The sequence below is a fragment of the Pithys albifrons genome, chromosome 5 (genome assembly GCF_047495875.1).
Source record: "Pithys albifrons albifrons isolate INPA30051 chromosome 5, PitAlb_v1, whole genome shotgun sequence".
Lineage (NCBI taxonomy): Eukaryota > Metazoa > Chordata > Aves > Passeriformes > Thamnophilidae > Pithys > Pithys albifrons.
This window is the reverse complement of record NC_092462.1, coordinates 27,311,126-27,332,475: the sequence shown is the minus strand read 5'-3', so window position 1 is coordinate 27,332,475 and position 21,350 is coordinate 27,311,126. Positions and strand designations below refer to the sequence as shown.

The 21,350-nt window shown below is 40.6% G+C and overlaps 1 protein-coding gene across 3 annotated transcripts in view; it reads left to right on the top strand.

The window, feature by feature from the left end:
- ELOVL6 (ELOVL fatty acid elongase 6) overlaps positions 1–21,350 on the top strand; it is a 77,053-nt gene that overhangs the window by 44,416 nt on the left and 11,287 nt on the right. For all 3 annotated transcript variants that reach the window (XM_071555999.1, XM_071556000.1, XM_071556001.1), the window contains one exon: positions 5,520–5,651. In XM_071555999.1, the coding sequence (XP_071412100.1) occupies positions 5,520–5,651 (132 nt within the window). The remainder of the gene's footprint in view (positions 1–5,519; positions 5,652–21,350) is intronic.

Below are 21,350 nucleotides of genomic sequence, written 5' to 3'. Positions count from 1 at the left end.
AGAGACCGAGAAGTATTTTCACACCCTTTTTTTTTTTTTGTACAGAATGTGTGATTGTTAAATAAGCACCAGAGAGAAAGTAACTTTGCAAGGCTACCAGCCGTACTTGTGATCTGTGACATGGGTATGCTGTGTGATTCATATGGGTTTGGGTTAAAGCAAGTTAGTTAGACTCTCAAGTTAGCAGTTTCAATTATAAACCCAAATGATTGTTGTTTTCTGTTGAAAGCTGGGAGAAACCCATAAGAAAATTCCCTTATATTTCATACAGCCAAACATTCTTTTTTTCCTTTTTTTTCTTTGTCAGTAAATCTATTTTTTACATCAATAAAATGGTGATGAAGTAGGCCAAAAGAAGATCAGGCATCAGGAGCCTGAAACTGACCTTTTACGTGCCAGAAGCACTCTGCTCTGGCAACTGCAGCGGAATTTTATTTTACCTGTTGTTCTCCCTTACAGCATATGGGGAAGTGGTAGTAAATTTAAAAAAAGAGCTTTGCATGTGCAAAGTAGATATGTCTTGATTTTAAAAAGTTTAAAAAATCCTATAGAATGTAAAAAGAGGGCTTGAACACTGCTTCATTTTACTACTCCTCTTCTGAATGCAGTAGGGCAGTTAATTCTGTATTACATGAAAGAAGATAGTTAAAAGATCTATGATAAGACTGTCCTTTGGTCATTTCTATAAGGAAATAGTTTTATAACACACATATACCTCTGTTTCAGTTTACTCATTAACATCAAAGAACTCTACAATAATGACTCAGTCTGCTATTTTCAGGGGGGAAAATGGCAACAGTGCATCTGGGCTGAAACCACCTCCTTCAGCAGCACTGCAATGTTCAGGACTATTTCACTTTGCATCAGAGACACAGGGATGTCTTGAGCTCCTGTGCATGAGGTGCACTCTCAGGCTCTGGCCCCTTATTTTAGAATACTCTCTTAATACTTATATTTTCAGTATTTTATAAATAATGTACTTCTGGGAGTCAGGATTTCTTACTCCTTAGCCATTTGTTTTCCTCTTTGGATTATTCCCAGTGTTGTGTTTTCCTATCTGCGGCTTAGGTGGCTGATGCCTTCCTGTCACTCCTTGGTGCCTGAGTGGGCTTTCTTGGGTGAGATTCCCTGTCTGGAAATAAGGAGAAGCTTCGTTCCTAGTGGGTTCTGTTTCCTCTGTCTTCCTTTATCAGCCTCAGTTTCTGCCTTCTCAGTTATACTTCTTTTCTTTCCTGTCGCCATTCCTCTGCTGTAGGTGTGCCCATGGGTGCAGGAAGCATCCTTCCAGGGGCTTCAGCAGAGAAAGGACTTCAAGCCTCCTTCACTTCATGCAGTCCCAGCTTCACATCCCATCTCATGGTTACCAGCTCCCCTCACTTGCTGCCATGCTTGCCATTTGTCCTTTCTCTTCTCTTTCTCCCACTGTGTCAGCTGCTTCTTCCTGTCCCTTTGCCACATGATACAGCCACCTCTGTGCTACTGTCCTGGAAGATCTGCCTCAAATCTTCAGCTCGTAGCCCCAAACCCTTGCCTCTCTTTCCAGCAGTAACTACCAGCCCAAGCAGAGCCTTTTATAAGTTCTCCAGAAGCCTATAAAGGGGGAAAGAGCTGGCAACTTTTCACCAGAGAAACCTGGAGTTGTATTCAGTAGAGACAGTACTTAGTCCCTGAAGTCTGAAAATGTAGGAAGGCGGGAGACAACTGTGAGAAGCAGAAATGCCAGAAAAATGTGGGGGATTTGGCAGCCCTGTCTTTATATCTACTGAGCTACCCTGCAGAACAGAATTGAAGATAAACATGAGAATGTGCTAACGTTGAAGTTACTGGATGTGAGTCTGATGCTGAATTACTTTGGGGGATTTTTTTTTTAGTTTCAAGGTTAATTTTTTTGTCATTGATCTGCTCCATTTGTTTTCTCTTAGATAATAGTAATGAAAAGTTACAGTGCTTCAGAACAACTCCAAACCTCTGTCTTTCAAAATGTGTGTTTCATATCACTCTACTTCAACTAAAATCTTGTCAGATATAATTGAATGCTGTCAGATTGCCACTGCTTTGTGTCACCAGCCCAGGAACAGACTATAGTCATAAACCTTTGGGAAAATTAATCATAAAAATTTGATTAGAAAACTGGTTAATACCAGTCTAATGCAGTTAATCAGATTATCTTAAGACTACATACCTCTGCAGCCCCTCACCTGGCCTGCCCAGTTCTTTTAACCATGGTTATGCTGCAAAGAGAGGAAAATTCAAAGTCCTTTGAATGCAAAAAGTTATCTAAAGTTGTCAGCAGGTGTCAAAACAGAGTGGTGGAGATAATACTACCATGTCCTGCCCTGTCTGACACTGCTTACTCTGAAGCTGCTCTGCAGTTCTCGTCATGCGTGCAGTCAAATCTCACCATGTCTGTCACTGCTGATACAAAGCTGTATACAGTGGGAATACAATTTACCATCATTGTAAATAATGCTGAACTCATTTCAAAGCTGTTAAAAGTGACCTAAAATTTATTTGTTCTAATTAGTGTAATGTAACTATTGGCTTCAACAAACTGACTGAACTCACAAAAAACAGTTTCAGTAATAAGCAAAATGAAATGTTATTTGCTGTAAATACATAGATTATCTAGCTCAGGAGGAAAGAAGTCAAACAGAACCCAGACCTGAGCTACTAACTCAATCAAATTCATCTATTTTTCTTGAACTGAAGATGAAATCAAACCATTACTTTGAAGTCTTCGATGTATATGATACAGAAATGAACTACTTCTTCCCTGCCTTCTTGCAAATCTATCTTTAGCTACTGCTCCTGAATTCTGATGGTCTCCTGTGTAGCCTGTTCCCTGTTGGCAGCTGCATGGCAGCACTGTACTGCAGTCTTTTCCCCTGCACTACTCGAGATGTCATCCTCCTCTTGGTTACTTTGGAGCTCCATGCATGCATCAGTGCAGGACAGACCTTTCCTCCTCTGGCATGAAGGACTGCCTCTGCAGTCATGCAGTGGGGGATTTACACCTACCTCATTGCATGAGGCTGCATGCGTGCACACTCCTGTGTGGCCCCTGGCTGTCACCTGGCATATCTCCATACCTTGTCTCATGTGCATTGCTGTCAGTCTGTAGTGAGCACTGTAAGGCCAGATTTTTGCAGGATTGAAGGGGCAGAAGCATTCAGAGCAGGCATCTCTCCTGATGCCCAGGGACAGTGAGGACAGCACTGCAGACTGTGGGTAGAGCCCATCAGACTCCCTTTGCCTTCCCTTGCCAGCGCCAGGTTGGCAGTGAGCTTCTCTGCACTAGGCTGCTGATAAGGCTGCAGAGGCAAGGAGCTGGGAATGCAGTCAGTCCTCACGCTGACAGCCTGCTTCTATCTTGTAGCCCATAAATATTATGTAAACAGCAAGGCTGTCTGTAGGAGCAAGTTTGAGGTGGTTCATCATTACCGAGACTGGTTAACAAATGTTTGCTGATGTCCAGACAAGCGAAACTCCAATCATATGATCAAATGTGGTGATTCTGTGCCTTCCCCTACTGAAATTCAATCCCAGAGAAGTGAAACTGAAAGCTTTTTTCTGTATTATTAGATGAGTAAGGGCTAAGGCTTTGTGGTTTTCAAAACCTTGTTGCAATAATCATTGCCATGGCAATTACACTCTCTCAACACACAATGTGAGAGAATGCTGGCTCTGTGGTCATCGTGTTACTCTCGAGGCTTTTGCCAGCATGTGTGCTAAAGCTCACCCCAGAAACCACAGGCACTGGGTCCTCCCTTCTCAGTGCAGAGTATCAGGTGGATTTTCATGCAGTTACCTCTGTCATGCAACAGAGAGCTACAAACACATCAGTAGAAACTGAGGAGTTTCTAACTGGGCAGAAAATGGCTTGCTGCTGAATGTATGCTGATATGCCTCAGTCTCCTTGGACTTAGTTTTTACTTAGCTTGCAAACATATAAAATTCATTTGTCTTGAATGAAGGCTGCATGTGCATTCTTTGTATTTCCAAACAGATGTGTTACAGCTTTTCTTAGTGTTTCTGAACCTTACAGAAAGACCCTTGTTCATTGAGAGTCTTGATCCATGTACCAGTTGCCTTGAGTAGGTGCAGGTGCATGCTGTGCTGTGCCACACTGTGCTGCACATATTGCTTGGCTGTGCTCTATGGATTCCTTGCCATGGGGATACCCTCAGCTGGCTAATCGTAGTGAACAAGCCTGAGGATTGCATCTTCTTGGCACCAGTAGTGACACCACAGCATATACTTGTCTTTATTTTGAGGTGAAGCAACATACTTTCATTTAAATGTCCAGTTGAAAATCCTGTAAAAATGCTCAAGAGCACAACATGGGTGAGCCTTGCCCCTGATGGGAAGCCTGGGCAGCATGCTGTGACCTGATCACAGGCCTGTCTGCTGCTCCTGTATTTTGGGGTTCTAGCATCAGAAGGAACAAAAGGTCTTTACCTTGCTGCTGCATTTTCTGGGATGTTAGTGAAGTAGTTACCTTTCCTGAAAGTCTTTGTCATTCTTTTGGGGTCCAGAAAGAGCTAGAACCTTCTGGTGCAAAGTTGTAGTCCACTGATATTTGTGAATGTAACTGCAGATTCTGTGGAGAAAATTCTGTTCTTGAATAGATGCCCATCCAGTTAGGCTACCATTAATGCTATACACACATTAAGTCTTAGTCAGTATAATACTGTGCTGGGTGGGAAGGAATCCCAGGCTGAATCTATTTTTGACATTGGTCAATTTACAATGAGTTACAGTAGTGGAGTTCAAAAGTTTGGGAATTGTTGCTGAGCTGGACTACTATCAGGCAGTTTTAAAAATAAAACTTGCAATTTGAAGAGTATCATTGAAGTTCATTAACAGAACCTTGTCTGACCTTTCAGCCAGTGCACTGGATTTCCTGAACCGGCACTCACAGGCAGGGCTTAAATGCTGCAGGGCGATGCCACCCAGCATGGTCGCTGCTGCTTAATGGGGCTATTGACCTTCCCTTACTGGTTCTCTGCTTTTCATGAGGCTCATCATGTTATGTTACAGTGCTCCTGATCTTTAAGTGCCTTCTTGGAGGAAACAATGGGAAATTAAATTGCTAGGTAGCAAGAATCCTGCAGGAAACAAAAATTTATGTGAAAAGGATAAATGAGGTGCAAAATGTGATCAGCTGATTCAAGTATCAGCAATGTCGGGCTTGCAGAAGTGTGTCTGAGCTCTGCAGTGTCCTGTTCCTCACAGAAGTTCAATCTTCAGAAACTGGGGAAGAATGGAAGCCAAATTTGGCTGTCCTTTTTCAGAACTTCCACTGGATCAGTTTTGCCTGCTGCTGGCCCTGACTCTATGTGCAGGCACGTAGATTCATACAGAAATTATAAGCTCAGCTGAGATGCAGGAACATCTTCAAAAGAGTTTCCTTCTGAGGAAATGCACAAGCCCTTAGCAGTGATATCTATATGTGACTCTGTTGTGTGCCTATTACTAATTAAACACTTGACAGGTGTTTTTTTTATTTTGTTTTGCAGGAAGAAATCATTCCTATTTTCAGCTCTGTATGCTGCCTTTATATTTGGTGGTCGTCACCTAATGAACAAACGAGCAAAGTTTGAACTGAGGAAACCGCTAGTGCTCTGGTCTCTCAGCCTCGCCGTCTTCAGGTAGGCACTTCTGCACACCAGCTGCCCTTGACATTAGGCTATGAAGGGGGTTTGGGGATCCTCACATACAACAGCACTGCCAGTGCAAAAGGGTCACCCAGAAATGGCATTTCTTTAGTTCTGCTATTCAGGATTGTGTCCTGATCTGCTCCTCAACATTGAAATGATTCCCCTTTGACTTGCCAGATCATACATTATTTGAAGAGGAGAGAAATCAATAACCTTCTTGAAGAACAAAAGTGAAAATAAAGGAGGACACGAGAAAAAGTGCTTATTGTTGCAATAAATTTACCATGCAAGCTACAAATGGAAGTAAACACATTAAAATGTTAGTCTTGTTCTCACTTACTAGTAGTGTTACATTTTTATGTGTGTATATATGGAATATTTAGCCAAAACACTCTTCTCCATTACAGTGAAGTAAACTTAAAATCACTGCTTTGATGACAGGTAAATTAGGCCACTGTAATTGAAATCAGGACCTGGCTTCTGGTTATTCCATCACAAATAGCTTATGAGTGTAGCGAAAAGGTGGCTCCACAGGGAGAGTCTTTTTTAGTGATGCACGGCTCTCTGGCTGTGTGTTGACTTCATATCACTGAGTATGGGGAATGTCAGGTTCAGATTCTTGATAGGTATTGAAGTCAGAAGTACAACTGACCAACCTGAATTCTCTTTTATCTGCTTAATATGCTAATTTTTAATGAGGCTGAAGATAAATGAATGAACAAACAAATGCTTATAAAAATAGCCCTTGCAAATACACAAACTTTTGGTACAATTTACTAGTAACAGTATACAGATGACCTGAGGATCCTTCATTTCAGTGGCTATTGGGACTGTAAGTTATAGCCCACTCAGCAACACAGAGACCACTTACACACCATTATTGAACACTGATGCCTGTATCTTTTTCTAATGTCAGTATAATAATTACAGATTATATTGGTTCACAAGTACATAAAACAGGATTGCTTACTGAGCAGCTGTGAATGGTGCATGATTTTTAAAGGATGGGAGTAGTTAGAGCTGAGAGGTTTTACAGAGTGAAATGAAGCAGGAATGGAGAAGTTTGGCTTTTTTCATGGCTTTTGCTTTTTGCCTCCAAAATTGTATCACCTTGACACTTTCCAAAACTCTGTCAGGGGAAAATAAATTTTATTTCTAACAGCTAGGACATACTAACAGAGGAACTGTATTTTGGCTTAGTTTTAATAGTTCCTCAACACCTTAAAAATGTCCAAGAGCAGGCAAAACTTTTAGCAATCTGGATAACTTTGAGAGCAAGTCAAGAACACTGTGAAAAACTGTAATTTTCATCTGGTTCCATATGGTGCTGTATTTATGGCAGCATTTAACATCATTTTTCATTCAGGTGTCCCGTAGGCAAATTGCTGTCCTTTGTTCCAGTAATGTCTGAATTTCAGCAGCTGTTGAATTGGTTCCTAGATAGCATTTCATTTGGGGATCAGTTTGTAAGGTGATTTGTAGCCAGCAGGATTCCAAAATGCACATTCTGATCGGCTTTCTTACCGAATGTAGACCCTAGAAACCAGCTGGCTTATGCAATGCATTTGTAGTTTAATTCCCAGTCTGGGGAGGGGAAGTATGATTTCAGAACTGCCCTTTGCCAGAAAATCTCTAGGGTGAATTTAAAAATTACATTACTTTGAGATCGGTCTGTGGCTGACATTCACAGTGTGAGGTTTTTAAAGCAATTTCACTGGTTAATTTCCTCTGAAAATTGTCAGTGATTGATGCAGTGATCAATGAATAGCATGAATTTACACTACACTGCCTAGATGAACTTGAAATCAACATAATGATTACTTCCTAGTTAGACTTGTCCATCATAAGCAATGAAATAGCTAACTCATGGTCAGAATGAGCTGCTGAGTGATAGAAAAAATATATGGACTTCATGTTTTGAAGCTACAAGTTCCCAGGATGAATCTGCCACAGAGACCACCTCAGGGCAGGCACTCTACTTTTGCAGATGCGAAGCATTGGCCAGGAGGGCACAGTTAGAGAAGATTCACTACTGCAGGGTTCTCTTACTCCATCAGTTTAAATAGCACAATTCAGCAACAAGTGTTCCCCAAGCACTGCAGAACTTACCCTTTCCTCTGTATGTCGGGAAATACAGCAGCAGGGAGGGGGAGGGCTGAACAGGAGTGGGAGTGTGAGATGTTTGGCCTACACAGAAGCACTGTGCATTTAAGATTCTGGATTTGCTAGTGGACATCAGTTGATTATGCAAATTATATGACTATGCTTTGCTCTTCTGAGGCTCTAAGTAGTATGAAGAAGAGGGAAATAGGGGAGTGGGAAAAACAATCCCAAATGTTTGCAGTAAGACGGAGCCTGAAAACTTTGTGGCTTCATGCAACATGCAATCCCACACAAAACCCCTTGAGTTCTTCCCTGGAAAACAGAGGAGATGCCAAAGAATTATGAAAGTCTTACAAAAGTGTTTCTCGGAATATCCATTACCTGTTCCTTCAGCAGCATTGTTTTGTCACTCCCAGCTGTACAGACTCTTAGCAAGCAGCACTTTAAATGCTGTAAACTTTTCAGGTAACTTGGATCTCATATTTTTCTGGCTCCTTGCATAACTGGATGTTTCATTTATTTATTGCTTGGCCTGAAAGACATTCCTACTTCCTCCAAAGGTCAATTCTGATAGATTTAGGTGCCAATGTTCTGCCTATAGACTTACAATGGATTCAGGAAAGCTCTCCTTAACTTTAAAAATACTTTCTCTTTGGCTTTCTGGGATGCTAAAATGGTATGGCTCTTACTATACCTTGCAGAAATGGTAAGTAATTCATTTATCACCCATGAGTGGTTGTACTGAGGAAGAAAAACCTGCCTGGAGAGCCCTCAGTATTCTGCCTCAAGAGCAGTGTCAGGCTCTTTTCTGGACTACTTATCTCCCTTGTAGCACTGCTACTATTTTACCTGCTTCAAATGTCCTCACAAATAGTAACACTTAGAAGAGGCTGAAAAGATGTGCTTTGGGCTTAAAAAAGAGAGGAAACTGCCTGCCAGGCAATCACATGGTCCTTCTTTCAGAATGTATCCTTGTATGCTTTGCTCTTGCCAAGATCATTTAAATGTGGTAGCAGCTACAGTAGGAAACTTGCAACGCTTATAAATAAACAAAACAACTACACCATCCTGCTGAGCTTGCTGAGCATTCAGGAGCCTGGTCAAGAGTGAGTTTTATGTCAACACTGGCAACCAGCAGGATTTCTGAGGAAAAAAGCAGCTTTATTTCCCTTTGAAAGCATTGACTAGTTTTGAACATTTTGTCTCTGGAATAGGTTACCACTTCTCAGTGAAAATTTCTGAGGAGCAATGACAGTAAATCTTGCTTTTCACTTGGAAACCACTGTGAAAAATATGATCTTCTGGAATTTTTTGCTGAGAAATTAGAGATATTTTTCTTGAGTTGTGGGGTTGGTTTGGTTTTTTGGTCCCTGGCAGGTTTGTTGCCTTGTTTCAGGCATTGAAGATCTGTTGTCTGAAATGTTTCCAGTCTTTTGTTTTGTCCTGTTTCATTTTGATTTTTGCACTTTAATTAAGTGGTTTTGCCCAGTCTGGTTATGTACTGAGGTCATGGGGGAGCAGTCCTGTGCTGTCCTGTGTCGATGGGAACCTGCTGTTAGGAAGATGACACAAAAGGTGTCTTCAGTCCAATAAAATGCCAAGAAAACCATTACTGATTCACCTACATAATCAAAGTGACAGTCAGCCCTGCATTTCTGAATATTTCCTGGGGTTAAAAAATCTGCAAAACACATGAAACCTGAATTGCCAGTTTTATATTCATGACACTTTGAACACAAAGTTAGGGCCATTCATTGAATGTTTTACTAGGAGTATATCAAAAGTCTCACGCTGGCATCCACAGAAATAAGCAAAGCTGAGGCCAGGATTCACAGAAGGATACAAAGTTATTAATTCATGTTTTCATTACTTCTCAGATGGATTTTTGTAATTCCTTTTGTAGGCCTGTAGTCTCTGTGTAAGTTGCATCTCTATTAAGGAGCTTAATGTGTTTGATCTCTTCACACAAGACAGCAGCATCAGAACATTTTCATGTGCTCTCCATCCTTAAGGGGCTGACAACGGACGTTTCAGGGTCAAGGCACTAACTAATAATAGTAAAAAGTTGTTTTCCCTAGGGAGTACTGTCATATCAGTGTGGGAGGCAAAGAAGCTAAAACATCTAATGTGATACAATCATTTGTAGGCAGAGGCTAAGCCTGACTATGGCTGGTAGGCGCAGTCATAGGAGAAATATCTCTTCATCTAGCCAAACCACATCACCATAAAGCAATTATCATCCCCTGAGATCACCTACATTCTAATCCAAACCCAGCTATTCTTTGTAGCAGTGTGGAAGTGAATTGGTATCAATACAGGGGGTCCGAGTGTCTTTCTTCCTGGTAAACACTTCCTCTCAAAGTCGTAGAAATTATATCAAATGTAGCTAAGAGGTTACTAGTTGCTTGCTACAAAGCTAACCAGAGCCTCAAAAGCAAACTATTCCAACAGCAACAAGCCTTACATTTGAAAGACAAAACCAAAAAGGCTCACTAAAAGAAGGTGACTCACTTTGCTTTTACGGAACTGGTGTAAACTGATTTTTTACTGGAAGCACAGCTACATTCCACAGAGGGCTCCTGACAAGGCAGTCTGAGACACATCTTTATGTGAGGAATTCAGTTCTGACCTGAATTGAATGGAAAAGACTACACATATGTTTAAAGAAGTCTTTCAGTTGCTTGGATTTGTGACTCTGAACTACATTCTAGTTATCATGCTTATAAAGTAGGAAAACTGATTAAAGATTATTGAGATTTATGTCCTGTCAACAAGAGCCGCTATTCACAAATACTTGCCATGGTGATTATAACACAACTTAATTTCATATGTTGCTGAGCAACCCGTCAAAATCTTAAAATACGCTGAAATTCTATAAGGTCCTGACAGTACATTTAAAGATAAAATGAATTACTGAAAAGAGGAATGTTTACCAATTAACATTAAAATTAGTGAGCAGCATTTCAGGTGAATTAATAATCTTCTCACAAATTTAAAAGCAAATGAACTCCAAGTGAAACATACCCTATATTTGGGAAGCATTAAGGCATATAGTAGGACATTTCTCAGAACCCAAATCAGTAAAAGGCTTAAGATATATACATACTTTACATTTATTTCTATAAGACCATGTTCATCTTTTATGTCCTTACCTAGTTTTCTTAAATAACAATAAAGAAGCATCTTTTTAATTACCATTTTGGAGCAGAAGTTGAAAGTTGGGTGAACACAAGGAATTCAGGATGACTGGAGAGAAGACAAAAATCCCTTGGATGAGATTTAACAGTTGAAGAAGAAAAGTTTCTTTTCCGTAAGCTTAATGGTAATCCCAGTAGGAAAACAAACAGTGCTATATGTACAGTGAATTCCTACAGTGCTAAACAAATTCTAGCTAGCATTAAAAAATAGTACAGAGATGATAAAAATATAAAGACCAAAATAAATAAAAATATATAGACAAGAGCAATAAAGTACTGTCAAGAAGATGTATCTCCAATATCTACTATACTTATTCCCAGAATTGTAACTGATGCCATGTGACAAAATGCTGTGCCCACCCTCTTCTAAAATCTCACTCCTTAATTTGCTCTGCTCTTACTGCTGTGAACTCTGTTGTGTCCATCAAAGTAATTTTGAAGATGAAATGGTTTTACTGGTTTTACCTAATCGGGCCTAATTAAGAGTAAATCAAGGAATCACTGTGAAACCTGGTTGATTGCACTTTACAGGAGATATGGATAGGACTGGCTAAAAATTATTATGAAAATACCTTTTTTCAGTGCTAAGCTGGGCCTCCTTTCTTTAAAACTCTTTTTTCTCTTATTTAGCTTACTTGTCTTGATGCTGGAAAATGGTCATCTTAGCACAGTGAACTCAGTATGTTATTTGGAAAGTTGTTGTGCTCATTTTGCCCCTTTTGCTTCCCCTCTCTCACAATCAATGAGCGTATTGATACTCAGTGTGTCATCTTGAATTACACCTTTCTCATGAGATCACCCAGTCCCAGCCCACAAGAGCCCTCACAGGCCACCATTTGGCATGGCATGAACGGTACCCAAAGCAGAGCCCCTCGGAGGGAGACTTTGCTTCTCAGTTTTAAATGGGGAGCAGACTGAAAAGTGTATTTGAGGAATAAGGGACATCTATCTGGTGGCTTAAGAAGAGAACTGCACTAGAGATAAAGTGGTTGATTAATTCAAAAGGAATCAAGCCTCCCTTCTGTCTCTCTGTGGTGGCATTTTACTTTACTTCTGCATTTTACTCAGGTTCAATACTTCGTTCATGAGCATGGTAAAAAGACTTCCTCAGTGCAGAAATCCCCAGGGAACTGAAATCTCCACGTATTTTCCTCTGAGTAAGTCCCTAACAGCTTGTGCTTGTTGGAGACAGTGGGAATAAAACACTTAGAGGTGTTAACTTGCATGACCTATCAAATCCAACACTTCATCTGCGCACGAGCTGTTAATAAATACTGCCAAACCCAGCAGTGATTGTATGCAGGACTTGGCTGCGTATGGGTGTTGAGCTGTGGTTTAGCAGAGTCACTGTTTTGTGACAAGTTCAACTTCTTCTAAACAAATGTGTATCCTTGTGCTGTACCATTCAGCATCTTCCCTAGGTCGCTGAATACAAAAATTACATTTATTATTTTCCAACTGTAGGCAGATGCCCTGAGATCTGAACTTCTCTAGGTGCTTGCAGGACTACTGCCCTGGAGAGTGATAAAGGAGGTCAGTGGCTCCAAGCCTGGTATTGGTATTAAATTGATGGATCTGAGTAGCTCATTACAGCTGTATTATAACTTTTAGCTTCTTCAAGCCTTCTTAATTCTGTCAAATGCTACTCTTTTCTTGTAACTTAGGTTTTGCTTACTTTGTTATCTGCCGGTTTAATGGCTTTACTGGTGACTGGCTCCATTGGTTGGCTTGATTCTCTGCTAAATCTTCTCCTTTATTACTGTTTGGCTTTATTTGCATAGGATAATTTCAAACTCCTGAATACATACATTTCAGTGCTATACATGACAGTTACTCTACCAACTTGATACATTTGATCCTGTAAGTATCTCTAATTTATCCTGCAGAACTAGATAATGCCACTTTTTTCGGATTATCATTTAAATCTCTGCAATACTACACTTATTCTAAAATTGCTTGGAGATTATGTTGGATGCTGAGAATAATTTCAGTAGCGACATAGGAACAAGTGCAAATGCCCCTGAAGCATTCATTAAGGATTGCTGAAGAGGTACACTGTGCTTGTGAATCCTCATGGGCTACTTTAAAAATCCTCAGATGGATTCTTTAATTCTTGCGAGATTTTGAACCAAATACAAGGCTTAAGTTGAAAATTGATTTTTTTTTTTAGTGATTTAGCAACAGTCCAAACTTGCTGAAATTATTATCTAAGAACTAGAAAATGTTTCTTGGCAGAAAACCATCTCTCCAGGTATATAGCCTTCATAGGGTGCCAGGGAACTTTGGCTACAACAAAAGTCCAATTATTATTTAGTGATGAAAGAGTGACTTACTGCTTGAGAAGTAACAGCTTTCATCAAGAAACACGGTTCCTGCAAGTTCCTAACCTCCACATGTGTCTTGGGTTGAGCCGGCAAAACGCCAGCTGTCCAAGACAGAGAGAAAGGGTTCCTCCTCCCCCCAACCAGCTAAGGGAAAAAAGAAAGGGGAAAGGAAAAAAACCTCTAAACCAGGTTTATGCTGAAGCTAACTACATGTATTTATACAGAAAAGAGAAAATTAAGAGAAAACTACAATATAACACACACAAGTTATGTATAACAAGAAATAACTTCCCACTCCCAATTAATACAAAGTGTATTACTTTAGATCTGTAAGTACTCTAAAAGACACCCTGCAAGAAAGAGAAGGTAGAACAACAAAATATTTCTACTTCCCTGAACTCTAACAAAATGCAAGCAGCAGCAACAGCAGGAGCAAGGCCCACTCCAGGACAAAAGTTGCACCACTGGCTTGTAGCCCGGCCATGGTGGAACTGACTAAGCCGCTCCCACACACTGGATTTTACCCCTTTTGAGATGATGTAATATGGTATGGAATACAATATTATTGGCTAGAAGATGTCACCTGTTAGCTAGCTCAGCCCAGCTCAAGTCAGCTGACAATTCCAGGCCTAGTCTGAACTTCAAAGCCTAAATTTAGGCCCACCTGGCTAAACCCATAACAACATTCCAGATAATCAAGGAGCAGTGTCAGGTAGCAGCACTCTGAGGAGAGCAAGACCAGATGATAGGTAATTACTATTGATTAGCTTGTAACTGACTCTGTGGAAGTCAGAGGAGATGCAGGGATGCATTGGTAGAGCTGAAAAATTGTTTTTCATTCACTTAAGAAAACAGTAACATGCTTTTCAGCAGTGTATGATTATATGGTGTCCCTGTAGGCAGCTTATTTTCCTGGGTAATGATTGAGTGCTGCTGCCCTTCAGCCTGACCATTGCTCCTTGCTTATCTCTAGCAAAACCCAATGGGCCTTGTATAGCTACCAAGTGCTTTGTAAGACTTTTCATAAAAGTATAACTCTTTTTGCCTTCACCAATTATATTCTCCTCTGTTACACAGACTACCGGTAGGAATCTAGCCTTGGCATTTGTTTTTCTACTTATGCCTTGTAAGCAGTGCATGTTCTTGCACCAGCTCACAAAACTTCACTTTATTGATTTTCTTTGTACTCTGCTTTCAGGATTGTCTGAATATAGTGATTCCCAGTCACAGGGAAGGCCAGTCTAGGGGATCAAATTGCAATTCCTGGAAGAGGGAATTCAGACTCTGTGAGGAGGGACTGGAAGGCAGTAGCTGTGGTAGATTGATTTTTATCCGCACATATGAAAAAGCCTTGTGAGTAGTAGCTGCAGCAATTGGCCGAATTAGTTGAGTTTGCCACTTTAGCAAGGGAGAGTCAGATGGATTTTCTTCTGCTGTGGTGTTAATGTGATTAAAATCTCCAGATGACAGTGTCCATTGATTGGGAGCCATTCAGAGATGTCACTGTTTGGGTATGCTTAATGAGGTCCCTGAGGAGGGAAGGAAATACGTTGTCTCATTTTCTTTCCACCTCTATCAATAAAATGGACAAAGAAATGGTTTTGGGAGTCAGGTGAGTTGTGACTGAGAAATCTGCCGATGAGAGGGAAGGGCTGAAGGGAGTTGACCCACATTGAGGGATTTATTGCCGATGGGGAAAAAAAGGCTGATGCAAGGCGCACTCTGCCCTCACTCATAAACCACAGAGCAAGCTGTCACTTTAATGGACCTCATTATCCTCCCCAAAATTTATCACATGGGATACTGAACACCACCCAGGCCATGTATGCATATGCTTATGGGTGTATAAACCTGCACAAATGATATATTCTTTCTTAGAGCCATGTAAAATATTTGCACAATTTCTAAATCACTCTGAGCTGGCCTAACTTCAGGTTTTGATCCCAACTGAAAACTCAAATTATTTTTCATTACTTGCTAGAAAAGCCTCTGCATCAGACGTGGTAGACAGGTCTGAAAAGTAAGGCTTTTGTGCTTGGTTCAGTGATTGGAGTCCTTTTTAGGATGGAAGGGGAATTCTCTCACATTTTACTTTGGGATTTTGATAGGACTGGACCCAAACCCCAACGTATGCATGAATTTATGCAAAAAAAAAAAGTCGTCTGCCACACAGGTTGTGCTCATACACATGGTACTGAGAGCCAGAACACCCCATTATTAGCTAACCATCAGATTTTAGGATAAGCAAGCACCACTTTGAAAAAAAACGTGTTATTGCTTATCTTCCCCTTTTCTCACTTTTTTTTTTAACAATGCTGTGGCTTGGACTCCACCATGAATGAGTCTCCATCACCTTCAAGGAGGGCAGAGGAGTAGGTGAGCTGCAAGTTCTATCTCTTCTCCTTTCCAGTTAGGAGATGGACAGGGGGAGAAGCTGAGGAGCAGCTGGGCAACAAGACATCAGACAGAACTTTATGCTGTTGGGCCTTCTTAAATTTTTGGTGTTCTCATGCCCTTGCAGAGATAGAAACTGTTTGGTGTAAGTATATTTTGGAGCAACCCAGTTCTGTTGTTCAGAGCAGTGGTTTACAGAGAGAATTTGTAATAAATATAATGGTACTTAATACAGCATTGGTATGGTTCTTGCTGCATTCCTGACTGTAGTGTGTATTTCCAAGATTTTGAGTCAGTCCTGGGATTTTCTGTCACTCTGTAGAGGAGCCATATTTGAAACGAGATCCAGCAGAGATACAAACGACTGCCTTAAATGCCTTTTCTGTGGCTTCCCAGAGCTTAGTAGCTGCTCAGAGCTCAATGCCACACCACACTGTGAAATCTCTAGTGCCAAGGCTAGCTGGAAAGGCTCCTACTTTCCCTGTTCTTTGTTTTCCCCACTATGACTAAGAGCAATGAAACTGTGTAATTTTTAAAAAAAAAATTAAAAGTGGAGGAGACACTATTTAAGTTGCATCATTCCCCAGTGCAGTTAAACAGCATGGCCGTGTAACCAGCCAGAGCAGCACCAGTACAGCTGGGTGGTCAGTGGGGCATTGGAGGCAGCACCCTGAGTGGGGACTGAGCTGTGGGGTAGCCCCAGTTCAAGAGGGCCAGCAGAGCTCACTGTGGAATGCGTGGATACAGGAGCTCAGGGCAGAGAAGTGCCACAGAGGGTGCCCATTGCAAGTTATCACATACACCTCCAAGTAAGGGAACATTTACAAATCATGCATTCCCTCTCTTTTCTCAGTTGGAGGGGTAAAATTGCAAGTAGGAACAAAGGCATTGGTCATTACAAGCTTTAAGGAAACTTAGGAAGTTAAAAGCATTTCCTCGTCTGAAACATTTGTGAAAATTGTGGTCTTGATTACAATGGTTTAGTCATTATGAAGAATACAGATAGATACCTTGCAGCCTTTCAGACACATGGGCTGAAGAGGATGAGTTCTCTGTTCTTTTTAAAGAGTAAGATTAACTTAAGTACTCTTAAACGACTGTTAATTTTTGAAAATGGGCTTTTAAAGGTGTTCAGTTACCATAGGACCAAGGTGCTTTTTCCATAATTATTTCTTGTTCCTGCCAATTGTAAGAGAATAAATAATGATCCCAAATAATTTTGTATATATGCTAGTCTAGGGGGGGACACAGGAAGTTCCTGTGCTTTCAATTATCTGCTAGCAACTGAATTGTAGTAACTAAGCACATGGTTGTCTAAACACAATTAACAAGGGGTCAAATATGGTAGTACAAACCTTCTTCTCTGCTTTTACACTAAAATTGCTAAATATAGAATGAACATGTCAATAGTTACCATAGTTTATCAGCACCAGAGAAGACTCAGTAACATATTTTCACATCTGTGCCCCAAATTAATTCTCTTAAAGATGAGAAAATTATAGCCAGTGTGATTTTTTTTCCCCGTGAAATGCAAACAATATTGAGCAGAAGGGAGTCCAGCTTAGGTGCTCAGTAATGTTATGATTGTCCTAAATCCCAAACATACAAAACCAAGCCTTGCAGTCCTCTGCAAGACTAACTTAGAAATAATCAGATGTTTTCATTTTACAGTGAGAATTTAGGGTTGTGTTTTTGTCCATGATCGACTCACTGGTTATGTCTTCAGGCTTTTCTTCAAAGACTTAGGTAGATAGAAGCCCTTTAAAATTAATGTCCCACAGAATCAATTGCTGCTGAATAGGATTAAAAGTGCAGTTTTGTAATTTTATCAACCGAAGGCATTGGTAAAAGAAAATAGGAGGTTTTAAGAATATTGGCACTGAATTTTCCACCTCACTAACATGGCTTTTGTACCTGCTCATGTTACAAGGAGTTAGGCACCCCTCCGTTATGGATTCTGATCATTACCTGATTTTCTTCTGGAGTCCACTGGTGCAAGTAAGGGGATTGGCAAGGAGCATTAATGAAAAACAACTACAATAGTTAGAACAAATGCAAAAATTCCAGGAGGGAGAAAATCCAAATATTTTCTCCTATGGTTAAAGTCAGTAGCTGTGGTCTGCTCCTACACAAATTCAACTGGTATGACAGTGGAGGGGGGAGATAGAAGCAGGGATGCTCTTAAAACTCACTTAGTAGGTTAACATTCTCTGTGGCTTGTGTCCAGCTGTATCAGGTCAAATCCACACTGGTTTCACCCAGTATATCATGGGGAAAAGACAGGGAAAGCAAGGGTCTGACCAAGTCTATGAAAGGCATATCTGGTCGTCTGGTTTGATCAGAAAGTTTTCAAATTTTTAGTGTTTCCTAGGACAGCACAGCTTTGTAAAATTGCACTGCATGTCTGTGACCATCCCCTTGTATTTTTAGGTCTCAAAAGTGTGCTGTCAAAATATCAAATGTTCAGACAATGAAGTGTGTTGTTAAGAGGCGTACCAACGGCTTTTATGCTTATAAACTATTTATCTTGAAAGATATACATGTACCTTAGGCAATAAAGATGGAAAGTCTCGGACTTGAAGGTTCAGAGAGCAACTTTAAAAAGTGAAAAGAAAATCTATAGTAGGTCAAAGGACTCTGAAAAAATTTGTCCTGCTGGAGTGTGTTTACTATTAATTCAGTAATATTGTTTTCACTAATACAGAGTGAGGTCAAATGTCTTTCTGCTTACATCAAACAGACCTCATGGGAAGGGCACAGAACCACAACTCATGACATTGCACATCATTTCTTATCCAAACTCAGACACAGATTTTTGACAGGACAATTAAAATTTCTGTTTACCTTGCCTCTCTGTCTTTGACATGGATCTTACGCTTAACCACCTTATGAGGCTGTCACATGAGTAAAGGCCATTAGGTTCTGTGAGGTATTCACAAATACAGTGCTAAGGGCCTTGGAGATGCCAGCATGAACAGAAGTCTGAAGGAAGTTAGGTCTGAACCTGAAGAGACCCCATGTTGTGGACAATTTTATACTTAGCAGTTCTTCACACAGAAACATCTGATCTAAAGCAGTTGCTGCCCTGAATGTTATTGAGGTGTTGGTATCTCTGGGACAGCTCAAGCTGGAGGCGGTAGGTCACTTGGCTGTTGGAAAGAAGAGAAGGCCAAAATTTTGGTATAGCAACAAGCAGGTCTGCTGTGTGGAAAGAATGGAGATGACCTTTTCATCTTAAGTGGATTCAGTGAGGAGACAGAGTCTTCTGGGGAGGTACCTGGATCGGTTCTGGGAGGTTAAACAGGGTGTCTTATAACAACAGTCTTGCAGGAACAGGTCTCCCTCTCCATCAGTAACCTTGTCGTTGCTTGAAAGCACTTCAGAAATGTTGAAAGATGATGAAACAACAGCCTAATTACATTAATTTTCTTTGTCATTTCTTCTAAAAATAACAGTCGTGTTCATCAGCTGTAATTTGAACAAGTGTCTCCAGGATTTCCGGGTAACTCACTGTTAAGAAGTCCTGTCTTGTAAATGCTTGTAAAACACAAAATCCATAGTCAGTACTACGCTTTTTCAAACTTCTTTATTACTTACATGAATACTGCATTGCTGTATATCCTTCACGAACCAAGAGACTGATTAATTCAATTTGGAAAATTTACAACCCTCTTCCACAAACCTAGCAAAATAGTTTTAATAACCAGGTGCAGACTTACAAAGCTGTTCTTCTAGTCAGTTATTAATGCAAATGAATATTTCATATAGGCTGTCCTTGTGTCACATTGACCATTTAGGATGCTGGGTGCCAGATCCTTTTCCAGACTACTTTTCTGTGAGAGTACAGGACATGTCATATTGCATGACAAGTAGCCACAGGTCTCATTAACTCTGTGAAGTCAAAATAAGAGCCATTAATTCCATCTAGGTCACTGTACAACAGCCAAATGATAGCTTTCAGTCATAACCCGTATTTCATTTGTACTTAATGATTGGCTTCTTACTGTATGGTTTCTCACTGTGTAAATACCATGATTTAGCAATCAAAGATAAGCCTAAAGCAACCTTAGAGTTTCTACACCTGTTTAAGTACAAGAAGATCCAGGATTTTATGGTAATTCATGGAACTTATGTAACTTCAATTTTATTGAATACCATCAAGGCAAACTAAGACAGAAGTCACATCTGAGACAACATTTAAGTAGTCTGACAACCTTTTAGTGAAACTCTATGTTAAGGTTTTCATAGACTTAATTGATTCCTCCTCTCTTTTAGAAAGTTTATTCCATCTGGAAAATCAAACATTTTTTTGTAGTGCAACATCATATAGTGCCCGGTGAAGGTGGTGCACCTCCTCCCTTCCCCCTGCAGAGCCAGCTAAGTGTGGATTAAAGTGCACATCACTGGATAAAAATCACAAGAGTTAAGAGGTGATTCATTAAAAAAAAAAGAGAGAGGAACAGCTGCAATGAAATCCAGCCAGTCCACAAACACCTCCCAGAGCAGCTTGGGTATCAGAAAGCAGATCAAAATTGTGGTGGCTTGTGCTGTTCTTGCACAAGTCAAGCTCCCAGAAAGTGGGACCCATTCACTGTCTGTGATACCCTGTAAACATGTGCTTGTGGACGTGGAAGTTTAAGGAAACTTAATTAGCCAGGAAACATATTTCTCACTCACCCTTTGCTTCCCTGTGCTGAAAGGTTGGTGTGTGAGACCAGGTTTCATGAGTCCTGTCCCTGTGGTGGAAGGAATGCTGTTGCTGTCAGGCAGGCTCTTAAGGACGCTACTCTTATGATTTTAATTGACTTCTCAGCCTCAAAACAGTTTGGCATGTCTACCCACAAAAGATTTTGGAACAATAGGTTTTGACTAAGCACCCAGGCACCAGTAAAAGTCAGGAGGCTGTTGATCCATGAATCTGGTCAGCACAAACCAGACCCTAATATCCTTTTCTCATTTGAAACCACACAGATAAGAATTTTAACCTGGACATTCCCTTCTGTTTTGGCTCAACTTTAAAAAGAAACTACCTTCTCTATAGCCATATCCTGGGAGAACTCCCATAAACCTTCTGGTTTAGCTGCTAAAGTTTTGTTTGACTGTCTTCTCTTTTTGCCATAAAGAGTATCAGTTTCCCAGAGTACTCTGCTCCTAGGAAACCTTAAACCACCACAGATTTTAGATTGGAAGCAGGCCAATGGTTCGTTAAATCTTCTGTCTTTCCCAGAGGTTTGGTAGTATAATCACCACAGCAATAGCAAAGCAGCAAGCACACTGTGATCTGACTAACTCACCTGTCTACACAGATAATAGTTTAGGTATCTCTTCCTATAATATGGATCTCGATCTCTCTCTCTCCATATATATATGTATGTATGTATGTATTTAGTGTGTGGTCGCCATACAAATGCATGTTCCTGGAACTACTGCTCTGTTTGCTCGATAGGACTTAGGTACTTCCTCCCTGGAATGGGCCATTCACCAACATTGGTCTGCCAGTTTTACTGAAGTCACCTAGGAGAAAGTAATACTGTAGCAAGCATGGAAAAAACCCTTCCCTCTGCTGGTTTGGGAGTGGCCCCTTTAGTTACCTGCATTCTCCAGAGATGCCTCGGTGTCTATTAGGTCAGCCAAAAACTATTATTCCTTCTCACATGGCCAAAGCAGGAGTT